The sequence below is a fragment of the Ranitomeya imitator genome, chromosome 2, assembly GCF_032444005.1.
Source record: "Ranitomeya imitator isolate aRanImi1 chromosome 2, aRanImi1.pri, whole genome shotgun sequence".
Lineage (NCBI taxonomy): Eukaryota > Metazoa > Chordata > Amphibia > Anura > Dendrobatidae > Ranitomeya > Ranitomeya imitator.
Genome location: NC_091283.1, coordinates 647,765,303 through 647,789,125, shown reverse-complemented (window position 1 = coordinate 647,789,125; position 23,823 = coordinate 647,765,303). Strand labels below are relative to the sequence as shown.

General features: G+C 43.7%; 1 protein-coding gene across 1 annotated transcript; it reads right to left on the bottom strand.

Annotated features, from left to right (window-relative positions):
• Positions 1-354: 354 nt before the first annotated feature.
• On the bottom strand, positions 355-22,740 carry LOC138665417 (gastrula zinc finger protein XlCGF26.1-like). Its single transcript, XM_069752878.1, has 8 exons — positions 22,652-22,740; positions 20,537-20,614; positions 16,583-16,681; positions 16,423-16,504; positions 15,585-15,676; positions 15,352-15,463; positions 9,663-10,172; positions 355-1,984 (listed from the first exon to the last, which is right to left on the bottom strand). Exons 2-8 carry the CDS (start codon positions 20,612-20,614, stop codon positions 1,344-1,346), a joined length of 1,614 nt encoding a protein of 537 aa, XP_069608979.1. The 5' UTR covers positions 22,652-22,740; the 3' UTR covers positions 355-1,343.
• Positions 22,741-23,823: the final 1,083 nt, after the last annotated feature.

Sequence of the window (23,823 nt, the reverse complement as noted above, 5' to 3'; positions counted from 1 at the left end):
AGATGCTCAGTGATTGGTCGCCAATACATACACACACACTTTTATATACCGTATATACTCGAGTATAAGCCGAGATTTTCAGCCCATTTTTTTGGGCTGAAAGTCCCCCTCTCGGCTTATACTCGAGTCATACCCAGGGGTCGTCAGGGGAGGGGGAGCGGGGGCTGTCTACTTATACTCACCTACTCCTGGCGCGGTCCCTGCACGTCTTTTCCCCGGCGCCGACAGCTTCTTCCTGTACTGAGCGGTCACATGGTACCGCTCATTACAGTAATGAATATGCTGCTCCACCTCCCATAGAGGTGGAGCCGCATAATCATTACTGTAATGAGCGGTAACGGTGACCGCTCCGTACAGGAAGAAGCTGCCGGGGAACAGACGGGCAGGGACCGCGCCAGGAGCATGTGAGTATAACGGGGAGGCGAGCGCTGCGCGATATTCACCTGCTCCTCGTTCCGGCGCCGCTCTGTCTTCAGCTATGACGCTCAGGTCAGAGGGCGCGGTGACGTGGTTAGTGCGCGCCCTCTGCCTGAACGTCAGTGCAGGAGACGCTGAAGATGGAGTGGCGTTGGAACGAGGAGCAGGTGAATATTGAAAGTGCCGGGGGCCTGAGCGACGGAGAGGTAAGTATGATTTTTTTATCGCAGCAACAGCAAATGGGGCAAGTGTCTGTATGGGGCCATAACGTTTGTGCAGCACTATATGGGGCCATAACGTTTGTGCAGCACTATATGGGGCCATAACGTTTGTGCAGCACTATATGAAGTCATAACGTTTGTGCAGCACTGTATGGAGTCATAACGTTTGTGCAGCACTGTATGGGGCCATATCGTTTGTGCAGCACTATATGGGGCAAGTGTCTGTATGGGGCCATAACGTTTGTGCAGCACTATATGGGGCAAGTGTCTATATGGGGCCATGATCAACGTTTGTGCAGCACTATATGGGGCAAATATCTTTATGGAGCATCTTATGGGGCCATAATCAACATTTGTGCAGCATTATATTGGGCAAATGTGTCTATGGAGCATCTTATAGGGTCATTATTAACCTTTATGCAGGATTATATGGGGCATATTTTACTTTGGAGCATCTTATGGGGCCATCATAAATTTTATGGGGCTCCTGATTCAATATGGATATTCAAAAACACATTAATTTTACTTTCATTGGTATCTATTTTTACTTTTGACTCGAGTCATTAAGTTTTCCCAGTTTTTTGTGGCAAAATTAGGGGGGTCGGCTTATACTCGGGTATATACGGTATATAGATTTGGAAAGTGAATGCAGTTACTGCTGCAAGTCTGACCCAAGATGTTCCATTTCTGGCCAAGTGACAATACTTAATTGCTGTAGTTGCTATATTTACTTTGTGGTCCACTTTCATCCCGGCTGTGAATTTTCTGATGATTATTAAAACCAGATCTGTGCATAAAGCGTTTGCCACATTCCATGCATTCAAATGGTTTTTCCCCTGTGTGAAACTTCATATGTCTTAAAAGAGCAGAATTCTGGGTAAAACATTTATCGCATAGAAGACAGTGATACGGCTTCTCCCCTGTGTGAGTTCGCAAGTGTTTGATGAGGTCGGCTTTCCGTGTGAAGCCTTTACTGCATTCGGAACATATAAACGGCTTCTCACTAGAGTGGATTCTCTCATGCTGAATTAGGTTGGACTTTTCAGGAAAACTTTTCCCACAGTAAGAACATGAAAATGGTTTTTCACCTGTGTGACGTCTCTGATGGATCAAGAGTTTGGTATGCCGAGTGAATGATTTATCACATTCTAAACAGGGAAATATTTTGTCCCTTTTAGGAGGTCCACTGCCAATGAAATCTGAAACATTAGGAGAAGGGTTCTTGGAAGGGTTACTATTTATATCGGCATCCTGAAGAACTGGGACAGGTTTATCTTCTACTTTAAAATCAGGGAATAAAATACCGGTATATTGATCTTCCGTGGTATTCCTCATGTTGGGTCCATCTACAGGGAATAATACAAAAAACTGTGAATACAGATTTTTAGGAAAAATACTGACTAAGAAGTAGTTAAAAATTTAATTTTAGAACTCTTTCTCTGTCTCTCTCTGGTATAAGGAGCCCTCCAGGAACAGAACCATTCTTGCCTGTGTCTTGTCTCTAGTATTGCCAGTCCCTTCGAGTTAAACAGAATCTGTCAGCAGGTTTTTGCTGCCCCTCAGAGATCAACATGATGTAGAGGCAGCGAGGCTGATTCCAGCAATGTATCACTTTACAGGCTGCTGAAGTTTTCTCTGCTGTAGATTACCTATTTTCTGAATGCTGAGCTCTGTAAACCCCCCCCTACAGCACCGTTTAGCAGCTTTCTGTGTACACTGTGCATAGGCGGAAAACTGCCAATCAGCGGTGTGGATGTGGTAGGACTCCATAGCAACAGGTTTACTAGCGCTCTAGTGATAATCTCCTGCTGAGAAAACAGTGATTTCATAAAAGCTATGGCAAGCAGCCCAGTAAGTGAGATAGCTGGAATATGTGTTTGTCCCTACATAATGCTGGTCTCACCTGAGGTAGCAAAAACCTGGTGACGAGATTCCCTTTAAGTGAAGTAGCTTTGTTTTTCTCATCTAAAACCTTCTGATCAGAGCATACAAGACACACAACCAAAGGCGGTGCAAATAAAACATTTGAGCACAAATGACCAACATTAAGCAGCTACAGGATTCTAATGGGCTAGGGACAGATCTTGGGTCTAGGAAAATTCAGCAATCTTCAGCTGTATACAATGGCACAGCAGCAATATAGTGGTGCTGCTACAGTGCTGTACACCTAAATTTCTGCAGCTGACAGTGACTGCTGATGGCAGAGGGTGGATTTGCCCTCATCTCCCCCCATTACTGGACCTCCACTAATCCTGAAAATGGAGGACTGATTTGTTCCACTGTTTAAATAAAGTGATGGCCACTTATATCTATAAGACTGCCAAAGATAGCTGATTGTTTTTCACATGTAGATTTCAGCACATATTCTACGCTTCAGGGTTCTTTCACACATCAGTGTCTCCAGTACGCGTGGTGACTTTCACACGTACCGGAGACACTGAGACATAGACCAATTCAAGTGAATGGGTCTGTGCACAGGTCAGTGTGTTTCCACGGATCGTATGTCTGTTTTTCTACCATCAGCACGGTCCGCAAAACATCCCGCACACGTGCACTCGGATGACACACAGGGATGTCATCCGCGTGACACGTCCCGGCGCCTGAGAAAAAGCGCTACAGTAAGCGCTGTTCCCTGGTGCTGAAGACTGCTCGCATCATTCTCCCCTGCTCTGCCGGCGATCAGCACGGGTATGAGAGAATGACGAGTTATATTCAAGTGATAACAATGACAGCAGACGACGGCTGAAGGGACTATTACTCCCATCAGCCTACCCTTGCTGCTATTAATATCAGTGACAGCAGGAGCAGCTGATTCATCAGCTGCCGCCTGTGCTATAAATAAAATACTCGGCATGGGTTCCCCTGTATTTTCTATAACCAGCCAGGCAAAACTGACAGCTGGGGGCTGCAACCCTTAGCTGTCAGAATTAGCAAGGCTGGTTATCAAGAATAGAGGGGTCCCCACGCTGTTTTTTTTTTTTTTTAATATGTAAATAAATAATTAAAAAATGTCATTGGGCCCCCCATTTTGGACAATCCTTGATAAAGCTGACAGCTGGGGGCTGGTATTCTCCAGCTGGTAAGGGGCCATTGACACTGACCCCTCCAGCCAAAAAATAGTAGCCCGTAGCTGCCCAGAAAAGGCACATCTATTAGATGCGCCATTTCTGGCGCTTTGCCTGGCTCTTCCCACTTGCCCTGTAGCGGTGGCAAGTGGGGTTCATATTTGCGGGGTTGATGTCACCATTGTATGACATTAAGCCCACGGCTTAGTAATTGAGAGGCATCTATAAGACACCTATCCATTACTAATCCTATAATTATATGTTAAATAAAGACACAGCCAGAATAAAGTTCTTTATTAGAAATAAAACAAAGCACAGTTTTTAATTTTTATTTAAAATTACAAACACAGTTATACTCACCTAACACCCCAATGCCACAGAAGCCCTCGTCTTTTGTTTTTTTTTTTTTAATTTAAATAGATTTTTATTAACAATATAAAAAAAAAAAAGAACAACAGAATGCCATTTACATTGCATTATATCAGATACACATTTTCTTACTTTAATAAACCCCAACATTACCCCAACTACCCCCCTCCCCCATAAGACAGCTCAGTCTCAATCTCCACCCCACCGAGGCATTATCTGCCTCATGTAATTTATCCTCTTCCAGGTCTTAGGAAACACGACGCCTATACTCCTCAATCCAAATCAAGCCAAGGAGACCATATTTTATTAAAGAGTTCTATTTTCCCCCTTTTACTGTACACCCCCTTTTCCAATTTTAGACCATGTTGAACATATTGGAGAAATTCCCTTCTCACAGGTGGTTCCGCGTTTATCCAGTTTCGTGCTATTACTTTCCTGGCCATGTAGAGTAGCCTAGCGATCCCTCGTCTTTTGTAATAAAACTTAAAATAAAAAAAACCATATCCCTCACCTTTAAGTCGCTCTGTCCGCCGTAATCCATGTCTGGGGGGATAAATGGTCTTCAACCTGGAAGGTGCCAAGATGCGACTGTCCAGGCTGAGAACCACTAGTTAATGAGCTCCTACGAGAGCAGCATCATTGACCAGCGGTGACATCCAAGTTACCACCGGTCAGTGAAGCTGCGTTCCCAGCAGGGCTGAACTGCATTGACCTCAGCACTATGGGAAAAAGTCAGTGATGAGGTCACCACAGTTCAAGCTCAGTATCTTCACAGCAGATCACCGTTAAAAAATCTCACCGTGATCTGCTTTGACCCCTCTATTCTTGATAACCAGCCTTGCTGAATGTGACAACTGAGGGTTGCAGACCCCAGCTGTGAGTTTTGCCTGGCTGGTTAGAAAATACAAGGGAACCCACGCTTTTTTTAAAAAAAAAAATGTTATTTATTTATAACGCAGTCGGCCGGTGAATGATCCTCCCATAGGCCACTCCTGCTGTCTCTGTTATTAGCAGCAGCAGGTGTAGGCTGAAGGGAGTAATAGTCCCATCAGCCGATGCCTGCTGTCATTGCTATCACTTGAATAGAACGCTCATCAACCTTCCTGTGATGGTGTGATATGCCACATTTTTGTGTATATTTCTATTTTACTTATTTTCATGGTGTTCTCTTGTAGAAGGAGTCATTTGCTAATTGATGAATGGCTGTTGCTGTCATCTGATATAAGCCCCCATAGCACTGTATTGTTTGCTAATATGCTAATGACATGTTGACCCAGCTTGTTGAAACAATGAGCCCCTGAGACCTTCCCCCTCCTGACCTGTGAATGAGGAGGGAGACTTAAAAATATCAGGGGGGTGACACACAATCTCAGTCCTGTGTGGAATGATGATGTGTTCACTGCATCTCAGAGAGAAAGAAGAGTATATGGACTATGTGATCCTCTGTCTGTTGGATTGTTAGACTTTTATCCTGTTACTGAACTGCATTCGTGTTCTGGACTATTTTATCCTTTGTGTCGTGGATCGTATATGGTCCTTTCGTATTTTTCGTATTTAAATAAAGGTCTTGGGATTGTTCACTCTTCGCTGTCTCTGTTGATTGTGTGGCACCGGAGAAGGACCCCGTGACACTTCCCTACCCACGCTGATCACTGGCAGAGCAAGGGAGAATGAGGAGAGCCATCTTCAGCACGAGGCGCCGGGAACAGCGCTTACTGTAGGGCTTCTTCCCTGGCGCACGGGCATCACATGGTGGCCACACGTGTGCCGCAAGTATTACACATCCGGACACTGTCATCTCCAGTACAGTTTTTTTCCGGTACCTGAAATATCAGGACATGTGAAACCGGCCTAAAGGGAACCTGTCACCAGGAATAAAGCTGTTAACCTGCAGATATGGGGTTAATCTGCAGTTAACAGCGTTTTGATGCTATCCGATGCCTGCAAGCAGCGGAGAGAAAATGATCTTTATTCTCCCCGCCAGAATTCATTTTTCAGTCATATGGGCTGGCTGCCGCTGGTTCAGTCACCGCTCTGAGTATACAGGGCAGCCGGCCCCAACACTTGCTCTACACTTCAGCTGGCTGTCAGTAAATAATATTAAAAAAAAAAAAACGTTGAAGCCATGGCTGCTGTGCCTGTGGGGTGGTGTGGCAAAGAGTCACAGGGGCTTTGCCCTGCAGCATGCATGCTGAGGGGTACCAGGTCACTCCTCTAATGGTGTGCTGTGGCGGTGGTCAGCGCCACACCTTTTTAGGTCAGGAACCCACTGGGAAATTCACACTGACGTAGCAGTGGGCTTCATACAGTCTGATAAAGAATGTTAACCTAAGAACCTCATGTTCAATTTTATACATTTTTGGGTGGCTTTAGATCAATTTATGATTTTTGGAATGTGTGGTTCGTGGCTTTTTATGTACAACTATGGCAATGTTTAGAGGATTTCAATTGTTCAAATGGCAATTCCTCACTCTCGCATGCGAGTCTTCTATTGTCTAGTACACTCCCTGACAGAAGTTATGTCGCTTATCCATGTTATGTAAATAAAAGCTTATAACCGGACGTTAAATTCATCCATTGGTTGTATGAATTATTCTTTTGAAAGCTGAAACCATCCGAAATGTGGTTTAGGTTAAGAAAATAAATTGGCATCAATGCAGAAATATTGATCAGTTAATGGACACAGAATGGTCAGATTTCGGCAAGACAAAAGTTTTGTCACCTGGTCATATAATGCACCCAATCCAAGTTTCCATCCTCACCTGTGCTCAGTAAATGATCGGTTAATTAGTGTGTGTGTATAAAAAGAAACCCAGCACACCAGACCTTCACTTGAACTGCAACTTGAGCTCTGACAACATGCCAAAAATCCACCCTGCGACCAAAGCCTGTATTATCAAGAGGCTGAAGACCAGATCCACTGCAGAGGTGGCTGGCACCTTTAATGTGTCTCAGCGTCAAGTACAAAGAATTAAAAAAAAGATTTGAAGAGACTGGAGATGTTTGACAAGCCCAGGTCTGGCAGACCCCGCAAGACAACTGCTCAGGAGGAACGTTTGTTGGTTAGAAAATCCAAAGCAAGCCCCTCATTCACTGCAGCAGAGCTCCAACAGGCCTGGTCTCCTCAAGTCCCAGTGTCAACTCAAACAGTTTGTAGGATTCTGTCTTGAAATGGCCTCCATCGTCGAATCAGTGCCCAGAAGCCAGCACTAAACAAAAGGCAAATAAAAAATGTGGCATTTGCAAAGTCCCACAGCCTGCTAAACAGATGGACGCTGGAAAAGTTGCAGAAGGTGGATTTCTCTGATGAATCTTCAGTAGAATTACACCACAGCTGCCACAAATTCTGCAGGAGACCTACTGGAGCCCGTATGGATCCAGAATACAACCAGAGGACAGTTAAATTTGGTGGTGGAAAGATCATGGTCTGGGGTTACATTCGGTATGGGGGTGTGCAAAACATTTGCCAGGTGGAAGGCAATATTAAGAGCCTTAAATATCAAGAAGTATTAGCTACCTCATATTCCAAAGCATAAAAGGGGTCAAATTCTGCAGCAGGATGGTGCTCCGTTCTATACATCCATCTCTACAACAAAGTTCCTCAAGGCAAAAAAGATCAAGGTGCTAAAGGACTGGCCAGCCCAGTCACTAGACATGAACATCATTGAGTATGTTTGGGGTAGAATGAAAGAGGAAGCTTGGAAGACAAAACCAAAGAATCTAGATGAACTCTGGGAGGCATGTAAGACTGCATTCTTTGCCATTCCTGATGACTTCATTAATAAAATGTATGAATCATTGTTGAATCGCATGGATGCAGTCCTTCAAGCTCATGGAAGTTACACAAAATATTAAATATGACTAATAGCACCACAACTTCATTCACCAATGTTATGTAACATATATTTGTATTTTAAGTTAATTTTTTAACTAAGGTCACCAATGACCTCTTAACCGCCAAGAGCAAGCGACACTACTCTGTCCTCCTCCTCCTGGACCTGTCGGCTGCCTTTGACACAGTGGACCATTCCCTATTACAGACCCTCTCATCCCTTGGCATCACAGACTTGGCCATATCCTGGATCTCGTCATACCTAACAGAACGGACATTCAGCGTCTCCCACTCACACACCACCTCCTCACCTCGCCCCCTATCTGTCGGAGTCCCACAAGGTTCAGTCCTAGGGCCCCTGCTCTTCTCCATTTACACCTTTGGCCTGGGACAGCTCATAGAATCTCATGGCTTTCAGTATCATCTAGATGCTGATGACACATAGATCTACATCTCTGGACCAGATATCACCTCCCTACTAACCAGAATCCCTCAATGTCTGTCCACTATTTCATCCTTCTTCTCCGCTAGATTTCTCAAACTTAACATGGACAAAACAGAATTCATCATCTTTCCCCCATCTCACGCGACCCCCCCAACGAACCTATCCATTACAGTAAATGGCTGCCCACTCTCCCCAGTCCCACAAGCTCGCTGCCTCGGGGTAATCCTTGACGCTGATCTCTCCTTCAAACCACATATCCAAGCCCTTTCCACTTCCTGCCGACTTCAACTCAAAAATATTTCACGAATCCGTTCATTCCTCAACCAAGAATCTGCAAAAACCCTAGTCCATGCCCTCATCATCTCTCGCCTTGACTACTGCAACCTCCTGCTCTGTGGCCTCCCCTCGAACACTCTCGCACCCCTCCAATCTATTCTAAACTCTGCTGCCCGACTAATCCACCTGTCCCCCCGCTATTCCCCAGCTTCTCCCCTCTGTCAATCCCTTCACTGGCTCCCCATTGCCCAGAGACTCCAGTACAACACCCTAACCATGACGTACAAAGCCATCCACAACCTGACTCCTCCATACACCTGTGACCTCGTCTCCCGGTACTTACCTACACGCAACCTCCGATCCTCACAAGATCTCCTTCTCTACTACCCTCTTATCTCCTCTTACCACAATCGTATACAAGATTTCTCTCGCGTATCACCCCTACTCTGGAACCCTTTACCACAACACATCAGACTCTCGCCTATCATCGAAACTTTCAAAAAGAGCCTGAAGACCCACCTCTTCCGACAAGCCTATAACCTGCAGTAACCAATCGACCAAACCGCTGCATGACCAGCTCTATACTCGCCTACTGTATTCTCACCCATCCCTTGTAGATTGTGAGCCTTCGCGGGCAGGGTCCTCTCTCCTCCTGTACCAGTTATGACTTGTATTGTTTAAGATTATTGTACTTGTTTTTATTATGTATACCCCTCCTTACATGTAAAGCACCATGGAATAAATGGCGCTATAACAATAAATAATAATAATAATTTGTTTGAATATCACATTACTTTCTGTGGACAACAAAACTTTTGTCTTGCCAAAATCTGACCATTCTGTGTCCAGTAACTGATCAATATTTCTGCATTGATGCCTATTTTCTTAACCTAAACCACATTTCGGAGGGTTTCAGCTTTCAAAAGAATAGTTTATACAACCAATGGATGAATTTAACGTCAGGTTATAAGCTTTTATTTACATAACATGGATAAGCGACATCATCTCACCATCATGAAAAGGTAACAGGTTCTCACCTGAGTGGAATTTCCGATGTCTTATGAGAGCAGATATCTGAGTAAAACACTTCCCGCACTGATTACAAGGAAAAGGCTTCTCTCCCGTGTGGATTCTCAGATGTTTCACGAGATCAGCTTTTCGGGTAAAACTTTTACCACATTCAGAGCAGAGGAAAGGTTTTTCACCCGTGTGGATTTTCTGGTGCTGCATAAGATTCGATTTCTTTTTGAAACACTTTCCACAGCTAGAGCAAAGATAAGACTTCTCCTCCACGTGATTTCTCTGGTGTATTAAAAGTGCGTCAGGCTCAGTGAAACATTTATCACATTCCAGACAGGTAAAAATTTTGTCATTGTGAGCCGTTTCATATGTAGGAAAAGTGGATTTATTTGAAGTATCTTCCCCATCATTGATGGCCTGAAGTGCTGGATGTCTGTTTTGGAAACTACGTTGTTCTGGTAAGCTATCCAAATCTTTGTTGTCTTCTTCCCAATATGGAGAGGAATCCTTGAGGTTGTCGGCATCGGCTGAAAATAGAAACCACAGTTCTTAAATATTATGCGAACTCTAACTATGCCCCATTGCTCTGCTGCTCAGACCTATTCAATGGAGTTGGACTGAGTTGAAGCACAAGGCCTATACTGTATGTATAGTCTATGTAGCAGGAATGCAGTCTACGTCTCACATACAGTACAGACCAAAAGTTTGGACACACCTTCTCATTTTAAGATTTTTCTGTATTTTCATTACTATGAAAATTGTAAATTCACACTGAAGGCATCAAAACTATGAAAACTACGAATTAACACATGTGGAATTATATACTTAACAAAAAAGTGTGGAGCAACTGAAATTATGTCTTATATTCTAGGTTCTTCAGAGTAGCCACCTTGTTTAAATCTAAATCGAATAGAGAAGGTAAGGGTTTTTTAAACATAGCTTTAGTATATTGTGATAAATCGTTTTGCGGAATATTCTCCGGTATACCCTGAAATTTAAGGTTATTGCGCCTGCTACGATCCTCTATATCGGCCAGTTTAGATTTTAAGGTTTGGATTTCTGCTTGAAAATCCAAGTTTTATTTCATGAGGGTTTCTGTCTTGTTTTCTACCACTGTAATTCTTTTTCATTCTCATCAAATCTTTGAATAAAATGACTACAAGCGGATTGGAGAGTTTTCTTTTGTATCTAAAAACCAAACTTATAGATTCATTAGAGATTCATTAGGCTATGTGCACACGTTGCAGATTTGCCTGCGGATTTTTCTGCACTAAATCTGCAGCTCTTGGCAGAAAATGCAGGTGCGTTTTTTATGCCTTTTTTAATGTGTTTTTAAAAGCTAAATAAAGATGTATCATTGAACCACAAAAAAAAAAAAGATTTGTGATGTCATTTTCCATTCTCTCTCTCTAAAAAAAAAAAAAAAACGGATCAGTTGCATCAGTTTTTCACTATTTGCATTGGATCCGTTTTTTCAAAAATTCGCCCAATCCTGCCTGACTGAAACAAACTGATGTAGGATTCACGTCTGTTTCATACGTTTTTCGCCGGACAGAAAAAACGTTCCTCTGTACGTTTTCTCCATCCGCTGGAAACAGCTTTTCTGACGGATCCAGGAAAAAAACCATCAGACGCAATCCGGCGCTAATACAACTCTGAGAAAAACGGATCTGGCGGGAAAAAAACCACGGATCTGTTTTTTTCAAAACTCGCTGGATTGTGCCTGACGGCAAAAACCTGATGTGTGAAAGTAGCCAGATAGATCTATGTATCTACAGATATATCTATCTATAAATATAGATATATCTATAGATATAACTATGGATATATCTATCTATATCTATACATATATCCATAGATATCCTTGTATAGATATATAGATTTATCAATGGATATATCCATAGATATATCCATAGATACATAATAGCGAGGCCGATGTTTCTTAATGAACGTCCAATTTAAAAAAAAAAAAAAGGAAAAAAATGGCGTGGGCTCCCGTGCAGTTTTCTGCGCCAGACGTGGAAAGCCAACCAGTAGCCTGGGAAGGGGGTAATGCCCATGGCCCCTTTCCAGGCTATGAATATCAGCCCGCAGCTGTCTGCATAGCCTTTACTGGCTATTAAAATAGGAGGACCCCCCCCCCCAAAAGATGACGTGGGGTCCCCCTGTATTTTATAGCCAGAAAAGCTACGCAGACAGCTGCGGGCTGAAATTCATAGCCTAGAGAGGGGCCATGGATATTGCCCCCTCCCCGGCTACAAATACCTGCCCCCAGCCGCCTCAGAAATGGCGCATCTGTGAGATGCGCCAATTCCGGCACTTAGCCCCTCTCTTCCCACTCCCCTGTAGCGGTGGGATATGGGGTAATAAGGGGTTAATGTCACCTTGCTATTGTAAGATGACATTAAGCCGGGTTAATAATGGAGAGGCGGCAATAAGACGGCTATCCATTATTAATCCTATAGTAGAGAAAGAGTTAAAAAAAAAAACCAAAGACACAGCCAGAAAAAAGTATTTTAATATTCCTAATTTCACCATACTCGATCACCTGCAAAAAATTAAAAACAATAAACCGACCGTATACTACCTGTCCGCCGTAGTCCAATTAATAACGAGTGTCCCACGACTATCTCCTCTATAGATCAGTGACATCAGGTGATGTCACTGCTCTATAGACCTCCATTGACACACTGACAGGAGACAACGGCTCCTGCAGTGCATCACTGAAGAGGTTACCTCAGTTCAGGGTCTCACTTTATGGCATTGCTGCTTGGGAACTTTCTCACAGCAAAGCCGCAAGTGAGAGTAGGAACTATTTTTTACAGTGGCAGAGGAATACATTGCTGAAAGATACATTTTGTCATTGCATTCCTGGAGCCCCTGGAGAGCGGTCGCATCAGCTGATGCTGCTGCTCTCCACGGAAGATCGTCGTGGGACACTCGTTTTAATTGGATTTCTGTGGATCAGAGAGTATAGTGTTTGTTTATTATTTTAATATTTTTTACAGGTGACACTGGCTTCAGGATCAAAGTGACAAGGTGATGGGGAATATGTACTCTGTTATATGTATTGTATGTTATGTTGCATGTACTGTTATATGTTGTATGTTATATGTTCTGTTATATGTTTGTTTTTTTACATTCAACACATTAGCCGGATGATGGGACTACTACTGTCCCATCATTGGCTAATGTGTCAATCACTGTCATTGTAGCAGGCATAGCCCGATGGGACTTGTAGTCCCATCGGACGATGCCTGCACACACACACACACAAAGACCCCCGGCAGGCCCGCACAGACCCCCGGCAGGCCCGCAGAGACCCCCGGCAGGTCCGCACAGACCCCCGGCAGGCCCGCACAGACCCCCGACAGGCCACACACTTCCCCCCCCCTATCTGCAGCGTTTCACCCGCAGCTAAACCGTAGATCTTTTTTAAGTCTGCGGTTTTGCTGCAGAAGTGCCCGACTCAATACAAGTCAATGGGTGCAGAAACGCTGCAGATCCGCACAAAAAATTGATATGCTGCGGAAAAAACAACGCTGCGTTTCCGCACATTTTTTTCCGCAGCATGTGCACTGCGGATTTGGTTTTCTATAGGTTTACATGGTATTGTAAACCGCATGGGAAACTGCTGCAGATCCGCAGCATCAGATCCGCAGCATCAAAGTCCCAGCAGCGATTCACACCGCCAACTTCTATAGAGAATATCTCCAGAGTGTCTTGGTCAAAATGCCCGATCCTGGTCTTAAAATGATCTGGGCACAAAGCTTGTAATCCATGGAAATTCACAATGATAGACCTATTTTCCGATCTCCATTGCTTATAAATTATCTGAGTTAATATCCAGGTCGGGAATTTCACAGTCACGGAGGAGCTCCTGCCCTGCCGGCTTCTGGAGGGAATAACTCCTCTGTGGCTTGGTCAAAATGCCGAATCTTGGTCTTAAAATGATCCAGGGACAAAGCTTGTAATCCAGGGGTATTCGCAATGATGGATCTAGTTCCTGATCTCCTTTGCTTATAAGTTACCTGAGCTCATAATCAGGTTGGGAGTTCCACAGTCACGGCAGAACTCCTGCCCCGCCATCCTCTGGAAGGCATAACTCCACTGTGCCTTAGCCAAAATGCACATTCTTGGAGTCAACATGTTCAGTAGAGGAGTGGTAATAAACGTAAAACATTTGGGTGCAAAATCTCTTTTCCGCGTGGTCTGAGCTCTTGCCATGTAAAGTTGCAGGAGTTCTGAGCTCCCACACAGCTTTTTAAGAGTAGCTGTGTGGGAGCTCAGAACTCCTGCAACTTTACATGGCAAGAGCTCAGACCACGCTCCCCCACTTGTGGTGGGGTGTCAACTGATTAGGTATTTTCTGTCACATAGGCACTCAAAGTCACTTCAAATGTGATGTGCTTCATAAAAAAAAATGTTTAATTTTTGTTGGAAAAATAAAAAATTACTGAAACTTTTAACCCTTCTAACTTCCTAACAAAAAAAAAATGTTTAAAAATGTATGTGGATAAAAAGTAGACATATAAGAAATGTTATTTATTAACAATTTTGTGTGGTATAAACATCTGGTTTAAGGGTATAAAAATTCAAATTTTTGAATAATCGCAAAATTTTCATTTTTTGTCAAATTTTCAACATTTTAATAAATAAACGCAAATCATAGCGACCAAAATTTACCAGTAACATGAAAAAAAAATAAAGAAATCAGAGTCACTGGAATATATTGAAGTGTTGCAGAGTTATTACCACATAAAATGACACTGGTCAGAATTGAAAACTATTGGCCTGGTCATAGAGGTGAAAACAGGGTGAAAGGGCTAATAAAGACATGTGCTTGCAGAGAATAAAGACTGTATGTGCACAGAATGATTAATTACTGATTGTTCTTTGTGCATAATAAACGCAGCTAACCTATCTAAACAGGCTATCAAATGACTGCTGATCAGGAAACATGTAGCCGATTGATGTCTCTGGTCAAATAGTGTAAACCTGGTCTTACCCAAGGAGCCACTATAATTTCACGGTCAGTAGAAATACATATAAATGAGTAAATATTTACCGTATTTTGCGGATTATAAAATGCACTGGATTATGAAACACATCCCAAATTGTGAGGCAGAAAAAAAAAAATTAATAAAATGGTGGCGCTTCCTATAATCCAAGTGTCTTAATGCTTACAGGGGGGGGGCTGCAGTGAAGCGGGGTCCCAGGGTCGCTGCTGGAGGAGGTAGGAGTGGAGTGTTGCTGCAGGCAGGGATGAGAGGGTGTTCGGATGTGCGACATGCCGCTGCGGGGGCGCTGCCGACATCTTGTGAAAGCCCAGAGCCCCCGCACTTACATGGTTTCCTATGCGGTGTGGACTCTTGGAAACTGGCTGCGGGGGGGAGGGGGAAGGGGGCGGTGCTTGCGCTGAGGGAGATCTCGGCGCCAACATCTCGGAAGATAAGATCTCAGCGCTGAGCACTGCACATCCGAACACCCCCTCATCCCAGCCTGCAGCCACTCTCCACTCTTGCCTCCTCCAGCAGCAACCCTGGAACAGTGCTCCACTGCGGCTGGTAAGGTATATTCGTATTATACCACGCACCCCCATTTTCCCAGAGCGCCTTATCTGAAAAATATGGTATTTGTTATCCATGCAATTATTCAAACAATTTTCTAAACTAAAACACTCTTTAATTTGGGATTATTACTTACTTGTAGAGATGTCTATGGGCATTTCCTCCGTCTTACACTGAACATCACCAGTATGGTAGAACTCATTTTCTACCTCAACAACTTCAACTTTAATCTGAAAGGATTCTTCTCCCTGATAATCAGTGTCCAATAAAGTGTGATATCATGTAAAATAAGACAGAAAACTTTTAGGTTTTCCACACATCTGCACAAGTACAGCCGAGGATCATGGTGACATATTCAGCTCTACGTACCTCACAAACTTGTGAATCACTTTGCTCCGCCTCACTATAATCGGAAAAAACAGGGCTGGAAGGTCTTTCTGCGTTTCTGTCACTGGATCCTTCTGTAGGGAACACAAAAGACGGACTTATATTCTTTGTGATGACCAGAATATAGATTTTTAATTTTTCTGTGAAACCATACACAGAGGCTGTCGGTCCAAATGATGCTTCGGCTGAGGCTGGCAGACAGCCATTTCAGCTGTCTCTCCTAAGCACAGGAGCGCTTGTTTTGTTGAGCGCTTCATGATAGAGATATGTTTACGGCTCTGCCAGCGGCTTATCTTTGACAGAACAAAGCAATTGGCAGTCCAAAATTATATATGCCCAATCAACATATCCCCGACTATCAGTTGGCTGGAACCCCCACACACATTAGACTATACACACGCCGATACCGACGGGTCTGGCTGAGTCAACATTGGTCTAATATGTATGGGGCCTTTAAAACTGCTTTTTCCTTTTTATCAAATAAAGTCTCTTATTCTGAAGGCGACATGTTGTAAGTGTGATGGACTTGGCCCCAGGTCTCGTGTATACGTACATTGACGAGAGATCCCTGGGAAGCTCGGTTACACCACAAATAGCCCACACTGAGTACAAGCTCTTCACCTTCTTTTAGCGCTAAAATAGCTTATGCTTGAGAAAAAAATAGACAGTACCCGGAATTTCTATCCAGAATACACAATTTTAAGACCAATAAACAACTCACTAATGCCTTTAACACTCATGCTAAATTCTTCATGATCTGGGATCCATGGATAACACACACACCTGCATATAACAGATGTCAGCAAGTGTCTCTTCTTACCTGGTGATGAGAGGGGCTCGCTGTTCTCCAGATCAAACTTATCCAGGTCTCTGGGTTCTTCTGAGTATTGCCCAGCAGGAACCTGAGACCACAACGATACAGTCATCATCCACACGCTTTATCCCATAGACTTACAGTATAATGCCCTGGCAGCACTCACCTCTCCAGTCAGCAGCTCAATGATCTTGTCAGCGAGTTGCAGGATCTTTTTCTCACTGTGTTTCTCAAGCTGCAGCGATCGAGGCATCTTAATGGGGCTCTAAGGAGTAAAACGACAGCCACACTTTAAAGAAGCATTTCAGAAAAAAAACATCTTTCATCATTCATTTGTAACATACAGTGGGGCAAAAAAGTATTTAGTCAGTCAGCAATAGTGCAAGTTCCACCACTTAAAAAGATGAGAGGCGTCTGTAATTTACATCATAGGTAGACCTCAACTATGGGAGACAAACTGAGAAAAAAAAATCCAGAAAATCACATTGTCTGTTTTTTTATCATTTTTTTTGCATATTATGGTGGAAAATAAGTATTTGGTCAGAAACAAACAATCAAGATTTCTGGCTCTCACAGACCTGTAACTTCTTCTTTAAGAGTCTCCTCTTTCCTCCACTCATTACCTGTAGTAATGGCACCTGTTTAAACTTGTTATCAGTATAAAAAGACACCTGTGCACACCCTCAAACAGTCTGACTCCAAACTCCACTATGGTGAAGACCAAAGAGCTGTCAAAGGACACCAGAAACAAAATTGTAGCCCTGCACCAGGCTGGGAAGACTGAATCTGCAATAGCCAACCAGCTTGGAGTGAAGAAATCAACAGTGGGAGCAATAATTAGAAAATGGAAGACATACAAGACCACTGATAATCTCTCTCGATCTGGGGCTCCACGCAAAATCCCACCCCATGGGGTCAGAATGATCACAAGAACGGTGAGCAAAAATCCCAGAACCACGCGGGGGGACCTAGTGAATGAACTGCAGAGAGCTGGGACCAATGTAACAAGGCCTACCATAAGTAACACACTGCGCCACCATGGACTCAGATCCTGCAGTGCCAGACGTGTCCCACTGCTTAAGCCAGTACATGTCCGGGCCAGTCTGAAGTTTGCTAGAGAGCATTTGGATGATCCAGAGGAGTTTTGGGAGAATGTCCTATGGTCTGATGAAACCAAACTGGAACTGTTTGGTAGAAACACAACTTGTCGTGTTTGGAGGAAAAAGAATACTGAGTTGCATCCATCAAACACCATACCTACTGTAAAGCATGGTGGTGGAAACATCATGCTTTGGGGCTGTTTCTCTGCAAAGGGGCCAGGACGACTGATCCGGGTACATGAAAGAATGAATGGGGCCATGTATCGTGAGATTTTGAGTGCAAACCTCCTTCCATCAGCAAGGGCATTGAAGATGAAACGTGGCTGGGTCTTTCAACATGACAATGATCCAAAGCACACCGCCAGGGCAACGAAGGAGTGGCTTCGTAAGAAGCATTTCAAGGTCCTGGAGTGGCCTAGCCAGTCTCCAGATCTCAACCCTATAGAAAACCTTTGGAGGGAGTTGAAAGTCCGTGTTGCCAAGCGAAAAGCCAAAAACATCACTGCTCTAGAGGAGATCTGCATGGAGGAATGGGCCAACATACCAACAACAGTGTGTGGCAACCTTGTGAAGACTTACAGAAAACGTTTGACCTCTGTCATTGCCAACAAAGGATATATTACAAAGTATTGAGATGAAATTTTGTTTCTGACCAAATACTTATTTTCCACCATAATATGCAAATAAAATGTTAAAAAAACAGACAATGTGATTTTCTGGATTTTTTTTTCTCAGTTTGTCTCCCATAGTTGAGGTCTACCTATGATGTAAATTACAGACGCCTCTCATCTTTTTAAGTGGTGGAACTTGCACTATTGCTGACTGACTAAATACTTTTTTGCCCCACTGTACATAGATACATTAGTTTACTTACAGAACATTTTGTGAATTAGGCTACTTTCACACTGGCGTTTTTTGTAATACGTCACAATGCGTCGTTTAGGGGAAAAAACGCATCCTGCAAAGTTGTTTGCACACGTGCGACGGTTGCGCCGTGTTGTGGCGGACCGCCGGGAGCAAAAAACGTTAAATGTAACGTTTTTTGCTCCAGACGGACCGCTTTTTCCGACCGCGCATGCGCGGCCGGAACTCCGCCCCACCTCCCCGCACCTCACAATGGGGCAGCGGATGCACCGGAGAATGCATCCGCTGCACCCGTTGTGCGGTGCTAACAACGTTAGCGTCAGAATCTCGGCCCGACGCAATGCGACGGGCCGAATTCCGGCGCTAGTGTGAAAGTAGCCTTATCCACTCCATTTTAGTCACTGTACTATGTGAGTCGCACTAAGATTCTGCTAACATGTCCAGTTGTCATACGTCAGGGATGGATCCAGTGTTTAAAAAAAATTAATAATATGCTTTACAACTGGAGAAAAAAAAAAAAAAAAAAACAACAACAGATGCAAAGTCCCAAATTTCCATTTTTTAACAAACAGTTTGGTTTTCCTTTTGCATCCATATTTATTCTGTAAACACTTTTAGTGTTCTGGGCATGCTCAGTGTTAAAAAAAAAAAAAGAATCCAAAACGAAACCATTAACACAGGGGTCCCCAACCCGTGGCTTGTGGCTGTCTGTCAGCTGGGTGCATTAGCCCCAGGTCTAGCAAACTATTATGAAGAGAAGGTCTCCAGATGAGCAGATCTGGATGCACACATACTGGCGGAGGGCAAGTGGGGACAAATAGGGGGAAGTTGGAGACAGGATGATACTGTCAGATGAAGGGCTGCTTGAAGCTGGATGCAATGGTGTGGTGGGGGTGCCTGATGTGAGAATAACAAATGGGGGGTCAGTTATAACCTTTACATGACAAGTCACATTCCTCCATTACTGAGAAATAAGTGTTGTAAAAATAAATTTGGCGCTTCAAAGTAGATGCAAAGAACGTAAAGGTATTTTATTAGAACAGGTTCATCCGTAGTATAAACAATGCTGACGTTTCGGCCAGTTACATGGCCTTCATTAGAACAGGGGAGCCTTCTGAGAAAGTCTGATATGGCGCCAGAGATATGCCCTGCTGTGCAGGAGATGTGGCGCTCGGAGAAATAAGTGTTGTAATTAATATGCAAATGAGGCTGAAGAACTATTTGTAGATCTGAAACCTCTGCCACTCCAGCTCTACTACCTACCCAACTCCACCTTTTTTTTGACTGACAGTCTCTATTCTGTGTGACTTCAGGCAAAAAAAGCTGTCATTATAGCAGGAGGAAGCAGGACTGGGCTGGGAATAGACCTTGAGTGGCAAAAGGCTTCAGATCTACAAATAGTTATTCAGCCTCATATTCATATCAATTCAGACGCTGATTTTTCAGTAATGAAGGAACGTGACTGTCCATATTAAAACTATTGCTGGACTTTGTGATTGAAACAGCTACACGCGCATAGAAAGTTGTGGGTGAATCCTGCAGACAGATTCCCCAGACAATACTGTTCAAACCAAGTACAGGCACTCTGTGCATCTTGGAGACTTGAATATGGGATCTCTTGACCATCTACGCAATCCTCTGCAATACATTTAAATTGCAGTTTGTTGTGAAATAGGCAATCTCCTATGACGTCCATCCACGAGTCGTCATCGAGGACCTACACAGGACAAAGGGACCTTCACAAGGAACTTGGCTGCAAGAGCAACAAATCAGCAGCCCGCGATCGTGTTACACAGGGTGCTGGTGGTCATGAATAGTGACAGTCGTCGTCTTGAAGACTTGTAAATGCCGCTTTCATGCTTGACAGTCGCATTGAAGAAATGAAACTGATGTGATTGGTTTTAGATCCTACTGCATCAGCTAGTGTTAATTGTTGACCATATAACATAGCCGATACCTGCGCTACATGGAGTGTGCTCAGCTCTTGAGCCCTCTCCATACAGAAATAGCGGATGGATGCCACACATGTACGGCTGTTGTCACTAAGGAGTTAATAGTTGCAAAAATCCCAAATCTCATAAACATCTCACCTCTCCTGACATTTATTGTTAAAGACAAGTCTGATGTAATTTGACAACATTTCCAGAATCTCTTACCTCTCCAGTCAGTACATAGATGATCTCCAAGGTGATCTTCAATATACTCTCAGCTTTGACACTCTTGTCTTGGTCCATCTTCACGTAATAAAAAAATTTTTTTTTTTAAAAAGTATACAACACACAAGGTCCCGATACAATACAAATAGAAAACAAAATTAATATAACAATGAACAGATGAGCTACAAATAAGAACATTACATTATGCATATTGTTAAAATCATTAATTAAAATAGTTGAGTGCTGAATGGCAAAGGAAATGTGCTGCGCAGCCACAAACTCTGCACTTTTTACCACATACGGTATTTGGTTCCTGCGGCATCTATAAGTGAAGCACTTTTTAACAAGTCACTTATACAAGTTGTGAGGATAACAATAGTGACACAAAAAGCAAGGTCAATTCTGATTTTGCCAAGAATTTGTTCGGAACGTAGTTCCACTGAAGCTGAATGGAGCTTTACAGTGTGGTATCCATGTGAACTATGAGCATGCTGCACAATGTAAAATCCAGAGCACACTCATTAATCGGGCATAGACTCATATTTTCTTGTTTGGGAACATGTGAATGGGGCATACGGTACTGCAGTCATGTACACTGTGGCAGGATCTGTCCAGAATTAGACACGGAATCCATAACACAAACAAGTCCCCAGAGCTGATTTAAGGAAGTTATCGCAGGGTTAACAAAAAACGAAAATCACCTCACAAATTGTTAGAGCGCCACTTCAGTTTTTTTATATCAGCACTTGAGTGGTGCCACTAATCTAAGTTCCCTGATACTAGTATTCTACTCACTAGCTGCCATCTTCTGGTCCCTCACCGCCATCTTGTGACTGACCGTAAGTCAGAGGTAACACTCACCAGCTCTCAGTGTAAGTCAGTGAGACCCTCGTTCTGGCTCCCATAGACTGACATTGAGTCTTCACCTGAGGCGGCGCGCCCAGCAAACACTGGAGCAGTCCAGAAGGTCACAAATTGTTGGAGACCGACCGGAGCCATAGAAAACAGCGACGGGCAAGTGTGACTAATGGCAGGGACGGTAGAGAAATCAGAAGTAACATCCACACCATTTGGTGCAGATTTTCCTCTGGGAATTTTCCCCACGTCATATGTGCACACAACGTCTTTGTCAGGCAAATTAACCAGTTGAGTTTTTCCAACAAAGACTTCTGTCCACAACAGTGGGTTTTTTAGCTCTTTTTTCTGTGTGCTTTTTTAACAGTTTTGACTGTCAACGGTGTCACAGTTTAACATTTTTTTTTTTTTATTCCATTCAACAATTAGGAAATTGCTAGTAGTCTTTCAAGTTAAAAAAAGAGCTCAAAAAGACCCCCGAACATCAGACACTTTCCATTGACTTCTTTTATAAAATACGGAGTGTCTTCAGAGCAGAAAAGCGCAGAAAGGTCTACGCACTTCTGAGGACACCTGAGGAGGTTACACGATGCTCCAAAGACTGTACATATGAACAGCACGTGGTTTTTACACAGAAACGCTCATTGTTCCCACCATCTCTGGGAGCTCTCACAAGGGCTTTGGCGCAGAGCTGCCTGAAAAAGATGTTGTCTGAACATACCCCTAAGGCCTCAATCAGACGTCAGTGCTTTTTCAAGACGGCAATAAATGGTCCGAGCGAAAAATATAGATTGTAATGGGTACATGATCTATCCCTGGCAAAACGCATCCATGAAAAGCGACGTCTGAATGAGGCCAATCTTTGGCTTGGCATCGTACCCAAGGAGGAAGCTCCCTGCCACCAGAAAGTCACGGTTTCCAGCAGATCCTCCATTATGAGAACTATGCGCAATGACACTGTGCCATCCATAAAAAGCTCTCTAAAAGAAAGGTTATTAGGAATTTACTCTTAGAAATCAGCAGAAACGTACTGTCAGACAATGGGATGACTCCAAAATAATAATTAATATTAGTTCTATAGGAGTATCCGCCAATGACAGATGTGTGCACTGCCCCAGCCACACAGGGATCAGTAATGGCAGCACATGCTCAGCAAATCCCCGTGTGCATTGTGGGGGGGACAATGCCAGGTGAAGGGACGACCACCACAGGCAGACCACCAGCAGGGACAGAGCCATTACCGGACAACACATCGGTTACCTCTCACTGGACGCGGGCCACGAATAAACAGTATCTACATCTGCCACACAGGAAATACAGGATTAGCAGCAAGAATTAGGGAAGTAGCACTCGTACCGCAGGGCATTGTGGGGCAGGGCTACAACAACATGGCCGACACGCTCCTTACCCGGCGACCTGCGTGTTAGGAAGACGACATGGCCGCCTCGCCCAATGTCAATTGCGTCAGACCGAGAGAACGGACTGTGCGCTGGCGGTGCCCGGACCGCACTGGTGCCGGTGTGCGAGTGCTGTGGTTGTGCAGGCTTCAGAGGCCGGTGGCGTCACGACTGGGCCTGGGGGTCGTGCTGCAGCAGCAGGCCAGTCACCTGACGTGATTGGAGGGGTGGGCTCCAGGTCTGCAGATGCCTCATAGTGGGAATTAATCTTTATAATAAAAAAATACAGCCTACTGCACTAACTGTTCCTGGGTCCATTGGTTGTGGGGCTGATATCATGTCCATGATATAACTGATCGCTGTCGCTCTGCCCTAGTTCTGAGAGACTGAATAAAAGGAATGAAATAAAAATTACTAATTTACTGTAAATTATATTCCCTGTGCTTCATAGGTGGGGAATGAAGATGAAATATATGTAGAGAATAGAGGAATGAACACATCCCATATAAACAGGTGTATATTATATTCCCTGAGCTTTATACCGTTAGGTCCGTATATATTTGGACAGAGACAACATTTTTCTAATTTTGGTTATAGACATTACCACAATGAATTTTAAACAAAACAATTCAGATGCAGTTGAAGTTCAGACTTTCAGCTTTCATTTGAGGGTAGCCACATTAAAATTGGATGAAGGGTTTAGGAGTTTCAGCTCCTTCACATGTGCCACCCTGTTTTTAAAGGGACCAAAAGTAATTGGACAGATTCAATAATTTTAAATAAAATGTTCATTTTTAGTACTTGGTTGAAAATCCTTTGTTGGCAATGACTGCCTGAAGTCTTGAACTCATGGACGTCACCAGACGCTGTGCTTCCTCCTTTTTGATGCTCTGCCAGGCCTTCACTGCGGTGGTTTTCAGTTGCTGTTTGTTTGTGAGCCTTTCTGTCTGAAGTTTAGTCTTTAACAAGTGAAATCCATGCTCAATTGGGTTGAGATCAGGTGACTGACTTGGCCATTCAAGAATATTCCACTTC

Excerpts from the sequence above, each read along its gene's own strand:
- LOC138665417 (XM_069752878.1), bottom strand. The coding sequence starts at position 20,614 with ATGGACCAAGACAAGAGTGTCAAAGCTGAGAGTATATTGAAGATCACC. Across the intron at positions 16,682-20,536 it reads TCTATGTACTGACTGGAGAG|AGCCCCATTAAGATGCCTCG; the intron begins GTAAGAGATTCT and ends TTTACTCCTTAG. Across the intron at positions 1,985-9,662 it reads ACATCGGAAATTCCACTCAG|ATGGACCCAACATGAGGAAT; the intron begins GTGAGAACCTGT and ends TATTCCCTGTAG.